This window comes from Electrona antarctica, assembly GCF_951216825.1.
Source record: "Electrona antarctica genome assembly, chromosome: 11".
In the NCBI taxonomy this organism is placed as follows: Eukaryota; Metazoa; Chordata; class Actinopteri; order Myctophiformes; family Myctophidae; genus Electrona; species Electrona antarctica.
The window spans coordinates 46,728,113-46,747,348 of NC_136792.1; the positions used below are offsets into that span (position 1 = coordinate 46,728,113).

At 41.4% G+C, this 19,236-nt stretch overlaps 2 protein-coding genes across 2 annotated transcripts in view; one reads left to right on the forward strand and one right to left on the reverse strand.

The window, feature by feature from the left end:
- Nucleotides 1–19,236, reverse strand: part of LOC306932808 (S-adenosyl-L-methionine-dependent tRNA 4-demethylwyosine synthase TYW1-like) — a 285,807-nt gene that overhangs the window by 132,514 nt on the left and 134,057 nt on the right. The window lies entirely within an intron of this gene.
- LOC306932933 (uncharacterized protein) lies at nt 14,407–17,306 on the forward strand (the record flags this gene model as incomplete). Its single annotated transcript, XM_079514906.1, has 3 exons — nt 14,407–14,472; nt 14,598–14,691; nt 16,135–17,306. Exons 2-3 carry the CDS (start codon nt 14,601–14,603, stop codon nt 17,304–17,306), a joined length of 1,263 nt encoding a protein of 420 aa, XP_079371032.1. The 5' UTR covers nt 14,407–14,472; nt 14,598–14,600.

Genomic DNA, 19,236 nt, shown 5'->3' on the forward strand with positions numbered 1-19,236 from the left:
ACACTCCCTCCCTTGTCAATAATAGAGAAAGAGCTTATCAGAAACCCCTTTAATAAGGGCATCATTTCTGACTTATACTCTATGTTAGTAGAATTCTCTCCCGAATCCTCTGAATCCAAATATAATGCATGGAAGGCTGATCTGCAAGAGGAATTGACACTGGAAGAGTGGAGCACGGCCTGTACGGAGGCTCAATCCCAGACGGGTAACACTCGGTTAAAACTATTGCAATATAATTGGCTGATGAGGGTGTATATCACTCCAGAGAAATTAAATAAATTTAGTGCAGATATTCCAGATACTTGTATCAGATGTGGTAAAGACAAAGGTACACTTTTCCATTGTCTGTGGGCATGCCCAAGAGTGAAAGAATTCTGGGGAGAAGTAAGGAGGGAGTGATGGATAATTTTGAGTTATTAGATCTGTAGATCTGTTATTTTTGGTGGATGGTAGTTTCCATGTTCTCAATAACTATGTATTTTTCATGCCCTGTATCCCACTGAGTTTACATATCATTTCTGCCCCAGCGTAAAACAGATAGTATTAAATCTCACTCTCCCCCAGTCAGCGAGTAAGATAAAAGATTGTTTTCTCCTGTTTGACGTCTTGCATTATCTGCCCCTCTGGTGAAAAACATGTTATTCGGCCTTGGTACGGTGCCAGAGCAGACAAATTGTCTCCTACTAAGTAGTCAGTAACCAGTTATAAACTACATCTACCCTTAAAAGAACTACGATTCCCATTGGTCACACTTTCTGGATTCCCGGAAGTGTGATTTGCCACGTCAGTTGTACTGTCCAAAGTGAACCTCCCGGCAATAGGTGTCGCCATAATTCACTTTTTGGTTACCCTCTGAACTCAAATACATTACTTCCCCATGTCCAAAGGATGTTATGACTTATGTAGTATAAAATGTTGTCACTGATGATGTGTCAGTGAGAGATCGTTTTAACGCTGTACGGACCTGCCATTTCTCTCCCGATGTGATTTGTAATATATATCAAATGGAAAATCCCCATAGCTCTGGTGTGGACTTCTTTCTTCCGTGTCTGGTGTCAAACTCATTCTAAGGTATTCTGGTATACTCTGATACTTCTACTCTGCCTATTCTTTCCTTTTGGTATTATAGTTTTCCTCTAAAGTATTTATCCTTAAAAGGTATTACTATAGAGTTACAGTTGAACATTATAACAGTAAAGATAAAGTTAATATTCACTTGTTTAAAAGGTTTACAGTCCTTAATTCTGACTTCTTGAGTATTTGTACTCTATTACATTCTTACAAATTCTCCTCCACGGTACTCCTCCAGAGTCCAGATGATTGATTGGTCTTCAATCCTTCCCTTATCCTAAATTTATATGCATCAGGGAGATTCAGAAGATATTGTTGATAAATATTGAGCTTGACCCGAAACTGTTTCTATTAGGTCTTTATCCACCTGGCCATAAGATTCAGAGTAGCGAACAAAGATTTCTAGATTTATGTTTACTACAAGCCAAAAGGGCGGCTATAGCTTTATCGTGGAAAAAGGTAGGCAAACCCAGTATTGCTCAGTGGTTTAGGGAGCTGTCATTGTGTCTTCCTCTGGAAAGAATCACTTATACGCTGAAAAATAAACAAGAGATGTTTGATAGGATATGGGGACGGTTTATCCAGTATATTACGGTTAATGATTTGTCTTATTTAATGGTTGAAACTGAAAGTGTTTAATTGTACTCTATGCAGCTATTTGGTCTTGTTGTTGTTACCAGTCTAAGTGCCCTTATTTTGTTTTAATATACTGTATTTATATGTATGTACTGTGTGTTTGTTTTGTTTTTGTTTGTTTTTTTTAAGTAATTGTACTGTCTGTATTATGTATTGTGTATTGTTCTGTTGTATTGTCTGTTTGTTTAAAAAAAGAAAAATGCAATAAATATATTGTTAAAAAAAAAAAAACGTTCATAAATTCAGGGCGGCTGTGGCTCAGGAGGTAGAGCAGGTCATCCAATGATCCCTGGGTCGGCGGTTCGAATCCCGTCTCCTCCTGTCTACAAGTGTCCATGGGCAAGACACTTTGCCTTACATTTACATTGCCTCAAATGAGTTGGTCGGTGGCGACTCGGTGCTAGCTCGCCACCATTGGTGTGTGAATGTGGGAAGTGAGGACGCTGGCGTCGACTGTTCGCCGCTTCATCTCCCAATGTATGAATGAATGAACCATTGTAAAGTGCTTTGAGCACTTGGAAAAGCACTATAAAAATGCAATTCATTATAAATGCACACTTCCCTGACTCAAAGTGTTGATGAACAGAACCTATAGCAGACAATAGAATCACCCCTGCCTGTACGGTAGCCATGCCTCTGCTCTGCTTGGCAAAACATCCATGCATTCATTCTCAATGATTACATGTGAAATTATTGCGCAACCTTATAACATCAACTCACGATTCAACTATTTTCTGCATGCTAAGAGATACAGTCTGCAAACAACTTTACTGGCAACCTCAGTCTTAAAATGTCAGCCTGCTACTCTGTCACAGGAAAAAATGTAACACACTAGTATTACCTTTTTTGCGGAGCCCCCGTGATTCGATGGGCACTGATGGGACGCTTGTTTTACAGCGCCGGTTACTACTAGTAGGGCACCGGGCGGGGTTATATAACCTGTCTAAACCTAACCCAAACCTCACAAAAACTATGCCTAAACCTAACCTCAGTAAAACTATGCCTAAACCTAAGCCTAACCTGTAAAACAAGCGCCCCCTCAGCGACCATCAACTCCCAGGCTCCGCAAAAAAGCCTCCACATAGAGCGTTGCAGTCCCGCCCCCTTTCATGACGACGCCAGGCCCAGGAAATTAATCCCAATGCATTTTTCCCATAGACATTTCAAAAAGTATTTATTTAAAGACCTTTTAAGCGTTGTACGAAGCCAACTCGAGTCGTGACAAATCATGACAACAAACACAATATTTTGGACCAAACAAATAATTACAAAGAAGAAAAACAACAAAAAAAGTTGTAACCTGCTGTTTTTTTCTACTTTCTAATTCTTTGTTTGGCCCAAAACATTGTGTTTATTGTCATGATTTGTCACGACAAGAGTTGGCTTTGTCCGTGGCGTAAACGTCTTTAAATAAATACTTTCTGAAAAGTCTATGAGGAAAATTAACGGGGATTTCTTTTCCGGGTCTCTCGAGGGGCGGGACTGTGACGCTCTATGTAACACAGACAACAAAAAAAGGGAGATACAAAGGTGTCAGCCAGAATGTCTGTCCTTCCATACATGTATGAATGGAAGTACAATATGCAACTGTATCTAAAATGACAAAGAAAGATAAAAGACAAGTAAATTCTCCTGTTACACACATTTATTACACAATGCACAAATACATGTGTACATACATGTACTGTAACCGCTGTTCTGCTCTTTTCCCACGCAGGGAAACACTGGAGCAATATGGAAATAATAAAATAGCAAATAAAAAAAAGCAAAAGCAAATCAACAATCAAACTGGACAGTTTCAAGTATAACATTTGGATTCGGCGGCTTAGTACAGGACCAGAGAAGGTCCTTAGTACAGGACCAGAGAAGGGAATTAAATCCACAAGGGATGAGCCTGGGAGAAAGCAGGGAAGATGGAACAGGATTGTGCGTATAGTATACAGTAAGTAGCCTGACGCTTTATAGCAGGGGTGGGCAACTTTGACGATGGAGAGGGCCACTATATTTCCACACTCACTCCCTAGGGCCATATATTACTGTCGTAGCAAAAATAGCCGATCTACAAGCTCAAAACGCGTCGCATTTTGAGCTTGTAGATCGGCTATTTTTGCTATATTCCAATTGAAATCTTGCATTATGTTTTGCTATTTTTGAATTGGAATCCTGAAAATTAACATTTTTATGTAATTTCAAATGCCTTTAATTATACGTGTGTTGAAGCATTGAGCTACTAATTTAGACTGAAGTAATTAAAGCGGGTCATGTTTGCATGTTGTGGAATGAAGCTGAAACCAATATTATATCAGTATTCTGACATTAACCTGAGGGCCGCATTAAGTGAAGGTGGGGGCCGCATGTGGCCCCCGGGCCGCCAGTTGCCCACCCCTGCTTTATAGGATCACTGTTTATTACTCTTTTCATATCATATCAAGGCCCATTATTTATTCTGAGCCACAGACCACCATTTTGATGACATTTAGCCTCAGTATTTTGTTATTGTTGGATAAGATTTTGTCCACAATTCCATGATGTATTGATGTTGCTATACCATTAGGAGAGATAACAGGCAAACGTTCAACGGTCAAAATAACTATTCTTCTACATTCTCTAATTGTGTAGACTTCCTGTAAATTAAGCAATGCAGATGTTTAACAATAATTGTACTCTTGAGAGTGTAAAATTATTTAACACTCAAGAGTTAAAGATCTATAAGGGTCCATAGGGGTGCATACTTAGTTTAGACTAGTCATTGGTTAGACATGGGTTAAGGTTAGGTTTAGGTGTGCTGCCCTGTGGGAGGTTAGGTTTAGGTTTCTGGGATAGGTTGTAGTTGTAGGACTAATGACTGGTCTAACCAATGACTAGTCTAAACCAAAAACTGTCTAAACTAAGTACTGCACCTGGGTCCATATGGTTACCAACTTTCCATCATTTAGCTGGGGATAACCTGGAACCCCCTCAAGGACCACTGGTTGAGAACCACAGCTGTAAGTGGCACAATGGAGCTGAGATAACAAGGAATTCATATTAAAGTATACCCAAAACATATCTATTTTTGAGGGGCGATAGCCCCTCCTATCTCCAGCTTTTAGTGTTTGCGTAAACACATACATTGCGTAACACAAACATTAAAGATGAAGGTGAGGACGCAAATTCTTATTGGCTGGAATGAGATGATGATGATGTACGATTAGAAGAGCGTCCCTCACTTCACACGGGTGTGATTTTTATATGTATACATGATTTGTTTTGTATGGATTATGGAATGGGATTTCATTGTAGGGTGTGATTGTGGCCCTCCGGTTGTGGTTTCCACAGAATACGGCTGTGGAATATCATGATAAGTACTTGGATGGTACTTGTCAACCCAGATGTGGCATTATAATACAAGTTAATTTATTTTAACCCATTTAAGCCTGAACTAACGTCGAAATAAAAAAAAAAGTCTTCTGAAAGAATATATATTCAAAGATTTGTGCCGCATTTTCACGATTTTTCAAAAATAGCAGGCCTACAAGCTCATAGCGCGCCATCGAGGCACGCTATGAGCTTGAGCTTAGCACCACACACCTGAACTTAAGCCTCGCCTACAACTGGTTTTGATGTCACTAAAGTGGTGCATTTCCATTGGGCTTTCAGCTTTCAGGAAGAAACCAAAAATACACAGGTAAGACATATTTGAATATTATAATAACCACACATGAGGTGTAAAAAAAAATAACGGCACTCACTCTTTAACCCATTTTGGACTGAGGTCGATAAAAAAAATGGCTTCTAAATCCTAATGTTTCTATGTCAGTGGTGCTCAACCTTTTTCATGTCAAGGACCCCCAGAATTATCTCTATTGGGCCATGGACCCCCATCTCAAAATATGTAGTTCCAGGGACCCCCCAGAAGCAAATATTTTAGTTAAAAATGTTCGCTCTGAAATATATATTCAATGATTTGCGCCACATTTTAACGATTTTTCAAAAATAGCAGACCTACAAGCTTGTAGATCTGATATTTTTCAATAGCTTTATTATAACATGTTTAAAACACCAAAAGGGTTTCCCGCCCCCAAAATGGGTTAAAGGACTAACTACTTCAATCATTTTCAACCTATCTTCATATATGGTCATCACTAATGTTCATGATAAAACAGCACAATTATTTTCTACTCGGTCTGTGTCTCATAGGAGGGCTGTGGGCAGTTCAGAAACCCGTCTTCCAGTGACATCGAAGATTATTTTTTTCAAATAAAACAACATGGGCATGTCATATATTTTGCTGCTTTCCATGACAGTGTAACTGGAATTATGTATATAGTTCATACCTCCTTGCTAGTATTATTCTGATGTTGTTTGTCACAGACCAAGGACCACAATGAAAATAAGTCGAAAGACTTATGTGGTTTTTATCCTTGACGCTTCCCAGGTGAACATGATGTAACTTGTTTTTCGTGCTCGACGTCGAATAAAATCAAATCAAATCATGAATCCTTGCTACACCACATATTACTATTAGCCCTATATACCTTACCTATATGACTAAGCTTGGCACACATTTCTAATGAGTGTATTGAGTATTCAAGGTTCCCTGCAGGGAAAGAACTGCAGCTACACATGGGTCGACATGTGGGGGGAAAAGATTGGAGCTGCTTGAACATCCTGAGCATGTCCCGAGTTGCCAGCGTTAGAAGAAGCTTTATTGTTAAAGTGTCAGAAAGGAAAGAAATGTGCTGTGTGTCGCTCGCAGGCAACTACATAAACAGCATAATCCTTCCAAAATGGCTCCATTCTGGGCAATAAAAGCCACAGCCATTGACATTTATATAATGGTGATAGGAAAGGAGAGGAAATATTCAAGATGTGAGTTCCTAAAAGTAGGGAGAGGAACTTTTAAAGGAACAGCGAGGTGGAATGAGAATGACTGAAGAATCAGAGGTCCAGCAAACAAATCAAACCTGCAGAGCGAAGATCATCTATAAGTAAAACAAAAAAAAGTTCAAGTTCATAGTGGAATGCTTTGAGAAACCAAAAAACAACAACAACAAATGAGAACAAAGTTTGTGTGAACCACCCGCTTTGGATGTCATCAACCGATAATCCTTCACCAGTAGGTAACTTATCACTCCAATACAATCTCCTGGAGCCTATACTGGCTGCTGTTAGGAAACGCGGACGTGAAATTACTGCTGCCGAAGCCAAAACATCGTGAAACTGACTTACGTGGCTGGTTAAAGGCGAATTTCTCCCTAACCCTTTTTTTACAAAAGTAAGTTGATATTTATGTATATTGACCAAAAATAAATATTAAAAAATAAATAAAGATATAGGGGGGCTGGGGCTGGAGATGAAGCTGGGGCTGGAGGGGTCTAACGCTAGAACTCCTATTCAATCGCGCAATAATGTTTTTTGTTTAAATCTGTTCTAGATGATGTGACAGCAACACTCCATGCATTGTTGACACCGCACTCTTCCTGGTCTACGTGAGCTGACGTTAGACTCCTCCAGGAGCAGCTTCATCTCCAGCTGCAGCTTCAGCTCCCATATATCTTTATTTATATTTTAATATTTTTTTTTTGTCAATATACATCAACTTACTTTTGTAAAAAAAGGGTTAGGGAGAAATTCCCCTTTAAGACGGAGGTCAGGGTTAGATTTAGTACTAGTCGGACAACGCGGCCGCCACGTCGGACGTCTCTGTGTTTCCTAATCACAGCCAGTAGGCTCAGGCGAGCCTGCTGGCTCGATTGCATCCGACTGATAAGTATAACCTACTGGGTGATTATCGGACGTTTTTCATTCGAATCTGCGAGTTGAAACTCGGCGTGCATACAACAAACTCCTCGTTCCGAGTAGTCATTTCATTATGTGCAACAACAACTCCCTCTACTCTCTCAGCATCCGGAGATGTTTTTGGCTGCGCCGCTGGAAGCGCGTCTCGGCGGGATCGAAGCCTTGCTCCTGGGCTCCGAAATGAGCCCAGCGGGGCGTCTTGGCCATGTAGTCCAGGGCCGAGAAGCTCTGCAGTCCCCCGTTCTGCTCATCGTGGGCCTCCACCAGCTCCTGGAAGCGATCGTAGTCGATCCACGTCCACCACTCGCCCTCCACTTTGAACTGGACACACACACAGCAGACAAAGACAAACAGAGAAGATAGAAAACTGTAGCATGTGCGTCATGCAGTTTGTTTATTTAACAGGGACAATGGACTTAAGATGTATTTTCAAAAAGGAAGAACTGGAAAAGATATGGGTGCTACAAAATCCAGACATTATCCCATTTAGGCCTGACGTCGAAATAAATAAAAAGTCTTCTGAAAGAATAGATTTGTGCCACATTTTCACAGTTTTTCAGCAGACCTACAAGCTCGTAGCGCGCCACTCGGTGGCGCGCTACGAGCTTGTAGATCTGCTATTTTTCAATAGCTAAAGTATAACATAATGCATGGTGAGACTAACTAACCGACCCTACTAGAGGCGTGTCGGTGACGCATCAAATGCCACCTTAAGTTATTATTTTTTTAAAAACCAATCACGTCGATTATACAAGGTCGCGGATATCTCTCACTTGTCCAATTATAGACGTTCTGTTGGACATCATGGCACTGCTGAGGGTATATGGGAATTTAGATTTAAAACAGTCATTACATGCTTTTTTTTAATCTCTGCGAGTCATTGAAGGAATTGGTACGGTTTTACCCGCTATACTCTGCTAATGAACCCTGAGGGCATTCAAAAAAGGAGGCCTACTGGGAGTTAAACCATTTTGGGCGGGAACCCCTTTTGGTGTTTTAACTAAACATTATGTTATAATTTAGCTTTTGAAAAATAGCAGATCTACAAGCTCATAGCGTGCCACCGAGTGGCGCGCTATGAGCTTGTAGGTCTGCTATTTTTGAAAAATCGAAGAACCACTGACATAGAAACATAGCTTTTTCAGAAAACTGTCAGGATGTAGAAGACGTAAAAATGCGGCACAAATCTTTGAATAAATATTCTTTCAGAGCGAACCTTTTTTTAAATTTCAGGCCTGAATGGGTTAATGTAACAAGGAGGGAAGCAATTTGTTCAGCCGGAATCTCAATAGAACGTATTTCAGTCTCTAAGCAACACAGTGAAACCACACTGATAATGTATGGAACAAGACAAGCCTCTTGTGATGAAAAATGTGACGCTGCACCATGGATTAAAAGCCAGATCTACAAGCTCACAGCGTGCCCCTTTGTGCCGCGCTTGCGAGCTTGTATGTCTGCTATTTTTCGAAATCTTGAAAGTGTGAGAACTACCGATTTTAAAAGAGGGCATTTGTAGAATCGGCCTCAGTTCTTAAAGGCTGTAATTAATATGACACCTGGGGAGCAGTGAGGCATTTTTTGGGCGGGAACCCCTTTTGGTGTTTCAAGCGTTATGTTATACTTTAGCTATTGAAAAATAACAGATCTACAAGCTCATAGCACACCGAGTGCCGCGCTATGAACTTGTAGGTCTGCTATTTTTGAAAAATCGTAAAAATGTGGTGCAAATCTTTGAATATATATTCTTTCAAAGTGAATGTTTTTAACTCAGGTCTAAATGGATTAAATGCTTCAACTCAGACTGTGAGCCCCAGGGGGCGAACCGGCAACCTTCTGATGACCAGATGGCCTCTCAGTCCCACTCAGCTACCTGAGGTCTGCCAGATGCCAACACACTGTACTGTACATTATATGCAACAGGGCGTTTCCAGGAAGCCATCGGATTGGTTGAAATAGCCATGAAAGCCATCTAGCCCGGGCTTCAAACGAGCATGATGGAACGCCTAATCAAAAACATAAAATCACACCCGTATGAAGTGAGTGGTGCAACTCCGTGTGGGGGTCCCCGGATCCAGGGACGGATTAACCCCCATGAGGGCCCCTGGGCCGGTAATTTTTGCAGGGCCCCCATTAGGGCAACATTTTTGTGTTTTTCCGTGTTTTTATCATCTTTTTGACCTACATTTAACAAAATCAATGGGCCCCAGGAGCCCTTTTCAGTGCGTCAAACCCAGTACCGCGCGGTCCAATTTCTCTGAAGGGCCCCTGAGAGCCAAGGGCCCCTGGGCCACGGCCCCACTGGCCCAATGGCAAATCTTTCCCTGCCCGGATGTTCCAGACCCACAGGGTGCAGGCCCGGTTCCCGGCGAGCCGCTGAGCCACGTCCGAAACGGTAGAGAAATGAGAGTTACCATGTGGGGGTCTCCGGGGGTCCCCAGGGAGTCCCTGGGGGGTCCCCGGAACATCCAGACCCCCAGGGACGTGCCCAGGGGGCCGGGCCGATTCCGGCGAGAGGTCCCACGTCCGAAACGGTTGAGAAATGAGAGTTACCGTGTGGGGGTCCCTCTACTGTACCCTCTACTGTATTGTACTGTACTGTCACTGTACTGTCTGGCACACCCAAAATCATCATATATATACTTAATATATGCATGTGTGTTTGTGTGTGTGTTAGGTTGCGCACAGGTGGTGAAAAACAACCATGCTATTTTCGTGCTCATACCCACCCAGGCAGGCACCCACACACACAGCTCCGTAAGGGAGTGGTTGCACCACTCAAAAATCAGCTGTGCCAAGTCTCGCTGCTCTTTTGGCTAGGCTAGCGATTTTCTAGGGACATTTTCGGTCGTAGCGGCTACATCTGTCATTAAATAAATTATGTATTTTTATCGAATGTTGTAATCAAACTGTTGTAAAATCGCAATATTACACTCGAGGGTCGTGGTTTACTGTCCTTAATGGCACTTCTGCGTTGCTGCAGGAACGAGCTGATAGGCCAGTTCTGCAACAGAAATGTACTGTACTTTTGAAGATGTTTGATATACTTTCTACAAACTAAATCTGTACCCTGCCCGTAAACTACTTAAAAGCCTTACCACTGCATGCTAAACTAGAAAAAGTGCCCTTCTGGGCACAGGTCTCCACCAGGAGGATAGGAGTGTGTGTGATGTTTGGCAAAATGTTTAGGAGTGATATAAACATGTTTGTTTGTTTTTTGCAACAATTTTCTTCATTGTGTTGAGGAAATGCAGAGTCAGATCACTCATAGCATCTCTGAGGATAGAATTCTGGATGAGCAGGACATGTGCAGCATTTTGTACAAAACGGGCCACTCCTGAAGACTTTGGATGGCAATCTTAGCCAATCAGTGTAGAATCTGAGAAATCAAAAAGACTCGTCTTGATCACATGACTACAGAGATCATGTATACCGATTTGCATGAGATTTGGATGAAATCTGTGCGACTAATATAAACAATGTGTTTTGCAGAAATCGGCCTCATGGTGGCGCTATAACCGGCAGATGTGGAGGGATGCAGGGAAAATGTTTTTCCATGCCTCTAGGGAGTGCGCATACAAAGTTGTACACAGAACGATGCAGTTATAGGTAAAAACAGGAATTGCCCTGTTATAGCGCCACCATGAGGCTGGTTTGGAAAATAAATTGTGTCATGTCGTCCTCAGCCTAGGGAAATTGCACACTGTGTTTGTGATTTGTGGCATTTTGTTCGAAACGGACCAATCATGTGAGCTTTGGAAGCGAATCTTAGCCAATCAGGAAAGAAGATGGGAAATGGTGCAGATCCGTGTTGATCACATGACTATGGAGATAGTGTATACCGAATTGTGTGATGTATGGATAAAATGTGTACGAGTAATCTACAGAAATGTGTTTTGCCTAAATCGGCCTCATGGTGGCGCTATAACAGGCCGTTGAGGAATATTTGGGCCAGAGGTTCGTCGTTGGCATCCAGGGAGTGTGTGTGGCATGGATCGGACCAACGGTGCCGGAGATTAGCTGGTAACAGACGGACGGAAGGAAGGAAGGAAGGACGGACGGACGGACGCACACACACACACACACACGGACGGAGTGCAAAACATACTCTCTCCCCATGCCTTCGGCCTGGTGGAGACAACTACTACTATAACGATGTGCCGTCACTGACTTATCTAGTTTGAGATTGTGAATTTGTGATAGTTACAATTTTAGTTTGATATTGATAGTTAGAGCTCAAATGTGAGATATTGATAGTTACAGTTATACTGTGAGACATTAGTTACAGACAGATAGACAGACTATAATTGATCCAGAAGGAGCTCAAGTGTGAGATATTGATAGTTACAGTTATACTGTGAGACATTAGTTACATGCAGACAGACAGACAGACAGACTTGAATTGATCCAGAAGGAGCTCAAGTGTGAGATATTGATAGTTACAGTTATACTGTGAGACATTAGTTACATGCAGACAGACAGACAGACAGACTTTAATTGATCCAGAAGGAGCTCAAGTGTGAGATATTGATAGTTACAGTTATACTGTGAGACATTAGTTACATGCAGACAGACAGACAGACTTGAATTGATCCCGAAGGATATTCAGTTGTCATAGCAGCACTGCAATAAGTATGCAACTCAAGGTCCATAGAAAAACAACAAAAACACAACATACATACAATTAAAAAATAAATAAAAAAACAGTCCAAATGTCAAAAGGCATTTGTGACAGTTATAAATACAGGCTTTTAAGTCAATGTCTACTAAGGCTAGAGGGGTATCTAGTGTAACTCTTCACAGGGTTACTTATACTGACGATTCACAGACTCATCCAAGCGACACATGAATCTATGCATTAAGTTCCAGAGAACACAGAACAGTAAACATTATAATATTATAGAAGACAGTAAAGAAGACTTAACATTCGACCTGGACTTCTGTGCCAGGGCTGGTCAGGTGTGCGTGTATAGGCCAGGGGTCGCCATAAAGACTTTGATAAAGTGAGTGAGCAATTCATCGTTCTGAATTATGTTAAAACTGCAACTCTGTATCACTCTGGTGTACTCTGAGGTTGAAAAATGACCCGTGGGTCAGTGTGTAAGTCTGTCTGCCCGTGAGTCTGTGAGAAAGAAATCATCTTGGGCACTGATGGACATGAAACTTTACAGGCACATTCCCAGTAGGGCAAAATGAGGAACCTCCACCCCCAGTTTTTATGGGCCTTGTGGGGGCACTAGTATATCAGCCCTCTTCATGGTTTGACCTATTTTAGCCTTTTCCCCCTGGATTCCTTGGATCACGATGTAACTCCCCATATAGGCCATGCCTATTTCTGCCTGACAAGATTTTTCACCATTTTGTGTTTTCTTCTAAACACATTTTGGTCCAAAATGCACACAAATCATGAATGTGGTGTGCGATCTATACCCCTAATTTCACACGTTAAGTGGTCTCTAAACAATTTCACTTCCACTCAAAGGTAGCCTCGGAAACCCAGACGTTTACTCAAAGGGGGCGCGACTGTCATTTTTTGTTGCAAAAACCCTTTAGCCTATAGATCTTTCCCCGCTACCAAATTATGTGCAAATGGTCTTGTGAGTCATGTGACAATGACCATGGAACAAGGTTTTGATATTCCGCGATAAACCGTGTTTGATAAACCGCATTCACATGTGCCCATAGGGGTGCCACAAAAACACTTCCCATTGTGATGGCTGCGCACCATGACTGAACACAGCCATAGGCACTGGCAGCATAGCCATAGACAGACCGCCTGGCGGAGGTCTGCACTGAGGAACGCACTTTTCTAGTCATGTATACTGACTGAGTCATGTCTACTGACTGAGTATCAACTGAGTATCAACAACAAAAGGGATCAATATGATAGGAATGTAGATATAGGTATATAGTATGAGTTTGATTCCCGCCTCAGGAATCTGCTTCCTCAATGTGCTCTGTTAACTGGCCTAACTCAATGCAGCAAAAAGGTTATCTTAGCAATAAATGAATAAATCTTAATCAGCAAAAGTCAGCTATGGATGACAAACACGTCCTAACGTACTAACAGTCCGACAGGCATTAGTCCGACACCCTACCCAAAACCCAACCCTAAAACTAACCTCACAGGAAGCCACAGGTTAGTTTTAACCTGCCACGGGTTAGTTTTAACCTGCCATGCATGTTGGGAACCACAGAGTTTGAACCTGCCACAGGTTAGTTTTAACCTGCCATGCATGCCGGTGTTGTCGGACTAATGCCTGTCGGACTGTTGTATGTATGTCTAAGCTACGTATGCTATATGCACCCCATTGTGCTGAATACCACAGGGTGAGAGTGTATTGTATGTGTATTACAAACTTGCACTGAATGACTGAAGGTAAAAAAAATATATGATAATTAATGTCTATGCTTACCCAGGACTGTGTCAGTCATGGTGGGGTGCAGTGGTCAGGACACCAGGAAGGTGCATGGAAAATAGTTTTTGTACGATAGATCAGTTTGAAAGTTTTTTAATTTTAATTTTTTTTGTAGGCCTACCACCTTCAACAGTTATTGGCCAAATTGTGAAGCGGTCTGTCATTGTGCCAACATGGGGCTGATTTGGAATGGAGGTTCTTCCTTGGCCTACTGGAAGTGTGCATTCAAAGTTTCACACAGATTAGCTGCTCAAAGACAGACACGTAGACGTACAGGAGCAAAGCCAATCGTGGAGCAGAAGGTGTCAGACAAATATCAGTCATTGATCAGCCAATAGTGGAGCAGCAGGTGTCCTGAATTACATGGACCCTAGTGTTACACAGAAATTATGTACACAGAGATTACGTTGTAATGGCTCAGGGCTATTTGCAACTCTTTTGTATTTGTCAAACAGTGAGTATATATTCCAGTGATGGGTCTGATATACTTCACACACTAGTCGTCGCATATTGAAGACATCACTTCAAGGTTCTTCTCACCGCCAAGGACTTCCGAAAACTACTAAAGGTGAGCTCAATACTCGCTATAATGCAATTACTGCTTATGAGAATTACATGAATAGACTTTATAATAATTGTTGGCCATGTACACTGACAGCTTTTTTTTTTTTACATCCCTTTACATTCTTGCAGAAAATGAAGACCCAAATTGTGTTCCTGCTTTTTGCTCTGGTGGCTATTATTAATGGCGCAGCACTGCAAAATGTGAAAGCTGAAGATAAGCCAGGTAACCATGCAGTTTCATAAGATAACATTTCAATTCTTGTCATGTGTCACCTCCTTAATGCCTTGCATTAACATTTAAGGATAAAGATTTGACACATTCACAAAATCACAAAGCATCGTACAAACCTTGCAAATCAACGTGTGCATTAATTTTTAGTATATATTGCTATTTTGAATACTACTTTCTTTAGTTTATTCATCCAATCTTTTCATTGTTGTTGGTACAATGTGTGTGGTGGACTTGCAAACAAAGGTGCTTCTTGTGTGGATTCGGCACCTTTTTTGTGGCTCGGGAACTTGAATTTTTTTTTTTTATGTAGGCCTAATGTGTACATCTTTTTCATGTCTGTCATGTTGCAGGTCACTGCACCACTGCACAATGCACTATATATTTAACCATAATTTTGTGCAAGGATAGACATTTCTTTTATTACTGTATACCAGTGGTTTTCAATCTTTTTCATATCAAGGCCCATTATTTATTCTGCTTTTGAGCCACGGACCACTGAAAAGTGAATGTTGGTACGATAGGAGATATAACAGGCAAACGTTGATCAAAATAATTATTCTTAAGTGATGCAGATGTTTAACAATAATTTAACTCTCAAGAGTTAAAGATCTAATAAGGTCTAATAAGAAACTGTCAATCAATTGGCTGGGGACCACCTGGAATGACCACTGGTGGTCCCCGGACCACTCGTTGAAAACCACTGCTGTATACAATGCATCTTACAAACTCAATGCTGATACCTGTTGTTTTAGTCTGGCAGTCAACAGGCTTCTTTTGTTTAAAGTGGGAAAGTATTTTTTATTGGCCTAAAATATTGTCTATATATATACATTCATGGATCCACTTGCTGACCGGCTGTCAGTATTGAGCAATCTTTTTAATAGGGGTTTATATGTGACCAAATGACCATACCATTAACATCCTATATAAGGCAAGAGTTTCTAAATTTCATTATGCTTTATGTAGCATGTGACATGTCAAACTAGGAGGTTTTCATGATTCTGAATCCATTTCAAGCATTAGTTTTTCACAAAAAACACACCTTGGGCTAAAAACGGCCATAGCTCAATACCGACAGCCGGTACGTCAGCAAGTGGATTCATGAATGTATGTATATACAGTAGACAATATTTTAGGCCAATAAAAAAAACTATATACCAAATTTCACACCCCACAACCCCAATACAACGGCGTACTTGGCCCCACCCCCAAATACCCTATATGTGTGGCTCGAATAATATGAGATATAATGTATACCAAATACAAATCTTGTATATTGACTGATGTGTTTGAAAGCTGAAACAGTAGCACAATATTTTATGGCTGACATTTCATGTTGATAGGTTTGACTATTTGCACCAACAAGAACTAAATCTAAATATGTCTACCCTGTAAACTGATGGTACAAAACTGTTTATTTTTATCCTGCTGTAGCTAATGACAAGCAGGCAGACCTCCCTAAACCTGTACAGGTTGAAGATGTCCCTAAACCTGTAAAGGTTGAAGATGTCCCCAAGCCTGTCAAAGTTGAAGATGTCCCCAAGCCTGTAAAGGTTGAAGATGTGCCCAAGCCTGTAAAGGTTGAAGATGTCCCCAAGCCTGTCAAAGTTGAAGATGTCCCCAAGCCTGTAAAGGTTGAAGATGTCCCCAAGCCTGTAAAGGTTGAAGATGTCCCCAAGCCTGTAAAGGTTGAAGATGTCCCCAAGCCTGTCAAAGTTGAAGATGTCCCCAAGCCTGTAAAGGTTGAAGATGTCCCCAAGCCTGTAAAGGTTGAAGATGTCCCCAAGCCTGTAAAGGTTGAAGATGTCCCTGAGGCAGAAGAGACCGAAGATGTCCCTGAGGCAGAAGAGACCGAAGATGTCCCTGAGGCAGAAGAGACCGAAGTTGTCCCTGAGGCAGAAGAGACCGAAGATGTCTCTGAGGCAGAAGAGGCCGAAGACTTCCCTGAGGCAGAAGAGATCGAAGACGTCCCTGAGGCAGAAGAGACCGAAGACGTCCCTGAGACAGAAGAGACCGAAGATGTCCCTGAGACAGAAGAGGCTGAGGATGAAGAGGAGGATGACATGGCAGAGGATGAGGAGGATGACATGGCAGAGGATGAGGAGGATGACATGGCAGAGGATGCGGAGGAGGATGACATGGAAGAGGATGATATGTCTGAGGATTTGGGAGAAGATGAAATGGCCGAGGATTCAGAGGAGGATGAAATGGCCGAGGATTCAGAGGAGGATGAAACGGCTGAGGATTCAGAGGAGGATGAAACGGCTGAGGATTCAGAGGAGGATGAAACGGCTGAGGATTCAGAGGAGGATGAAACGGCTGAGTATTCAGAAGAGGGTGAAATGGCTGAGGATTTGGAAGAGGGTGAAAAGGCTGAGGATTTGGAAGAGGGTGAAACAGCTGAGGATTTGGAAGAGGGTGAAAAGGCTGAGGATTTGGAAGAGGGTGAAAAGGCTGAGGATTTGGAAGAGGGTGAAAAGGCTGAGGATTTGGAAGAGGGTGAAAAGGCTGAGGATTTGGAAGAGGGTGAAACAGCTGAGGATTTGGAAGAGGGTGAAAAGGCTGAGGATTTGGAAGAGGGTGAAACAGCCGAGGATTCCGCATAGGCCCATAAACAGAGAAGACAAGTTGTTGGTCAAAGGTACTGTATTGTACACATTAAAAACATTGTATTGTTAAAGGGCTTGTAACATTAAAAAATGTTTTTGTAATTTTTCTTTTTAGGTTTTCTGTGCTCAATTGCATCCAAAAAACCTGAACTTTTAACATTCAGTAGATGTTCTGTGGTCTGGGGTTTTCTGGCTCAAACAAGTGCTCTGCTTTTCCTGCTGTTTGTGATGTCACAGCCTGCAAATCCCATTATGTCAATGGGATTTGCCAGCAGATGTCACTGTTTTCACTGTTTTGCCTGTTTTCATTGCAGCTCAAAAGGCTTCCAAACCCCAGAGAAAACTCCAGACCACATAAAATCCACTGAATGTTCAAAGTTCAGGTTTTTAGGATATAATTGAGGTCATAAACAGGCATAGACATACAAAGCTTTGTAGTATGATTCATCAGTTGAGTGCATTTTTTACTCAAACAGAAAACAATATCAAATAATATTTTGTAATACTATGCGCAAGGGCAAAGAATATAACTACATGCGCTCTTGAATAACACCAATAACAACTGGTGAATCATTGACAAAAACATGTGAGTAAATTATTTGTCATTGGTTTTGGTATTCATGTCTTTCTGTGCTTCTTCCACAGCTCCAGAGTAACGCCCAGATTATCATCTCCTCACCATTGTTTTTAATAATGCATGAGGATTGTTAAAAGGCGCACAGAGGCTTCAAGGATGTTTCTTCATAATTTGTGACCCTCAAATAAAAGCCATATAATGCACCCTGTTGTGTAGCTTGTCTGTTTTTAGGTGAACATGCTGGAAAGGTCTAATTACAAAATAACATATAATGTTACATGTTAAACATGTTAAGGTTGCATTGAGAACCAGATGTAGAAGGATTTGTTGAATATTCTCACAAAAGCCACTGCAAGTTAATAGAATCTAGTTTAGGTCAGTTGCATATACTACTAGCTACTACTACTATTACATACTATGTAATGTAATGTTACATGCAGATTGCTATTTGCAGTGTTTAAAATATTTATCAATTGTATATTAGCCAAGCCCTGATTTCTAATTGGTTAATGCTTGTTGATGATTATTGGAATCACCTGTTTCTTGTTCTATGGATTACTGTTTGATAAAGATCAAAACATCAGTCTGTCTAAAGGGAATGAAGCCTTCGCTACCATGTAAAGGTAAAGATGGAGCCATCTAAAGCAGGGATGCTGTATTCAGAGTTCACACTGACAGATACAAAGGATAACTAGAAAAAGTGCCCTTCTGGGCACATGTCTCCACCAGGAGGATAGGACTGTGTGAGATGTTTGGCAAAATGTTTAGGAGTAATATAAACATGTTTTTTTGTTTGTTAGTTTTTTGCAACAATTTTCTTCATTTTGTTGATGAAATGCAGAGTGCCTGGTGACGCCAATTGGATGATTTGAGGCATTTTGTTCCAAAAATTTGTTTTGCAAAAGTCAACCTGTTGGTGGCGCTATAACAGGCCAATGTGAAAAGGGTGGGATATATTCCTCAGCCTAGTAAGAAAATGTGTGAAAGATTTCACGTAAATTGCATGCCGCGTTCATGATTTGAGGCTTTTGTTCAAAACGGGGCAATCTTGCAAACTGTGAAAGCCAATTATAGCCAATTAGGATGGAATATGAAATATCGGACAGATCCGACTTGAGCACATGACCATAGAGATACTGTGTAACGATTTGTGAGATTTTTGGACAGAATCTGGAGGAGTAATATCAAAAATGTGTTTTACAAAAGTCGGCCTCCTGGTGGCGCTATAAAAGGCAGATGCGGAAAATGCAGGTCAAAGATTTGTCCTTGGCCTCTAGGGAGTGTGCATGCAACGTTTCACGCAGATCGGTGCAGTTTTAGGTAAAAATGTGAAAAGCTGCCTCATGGTGG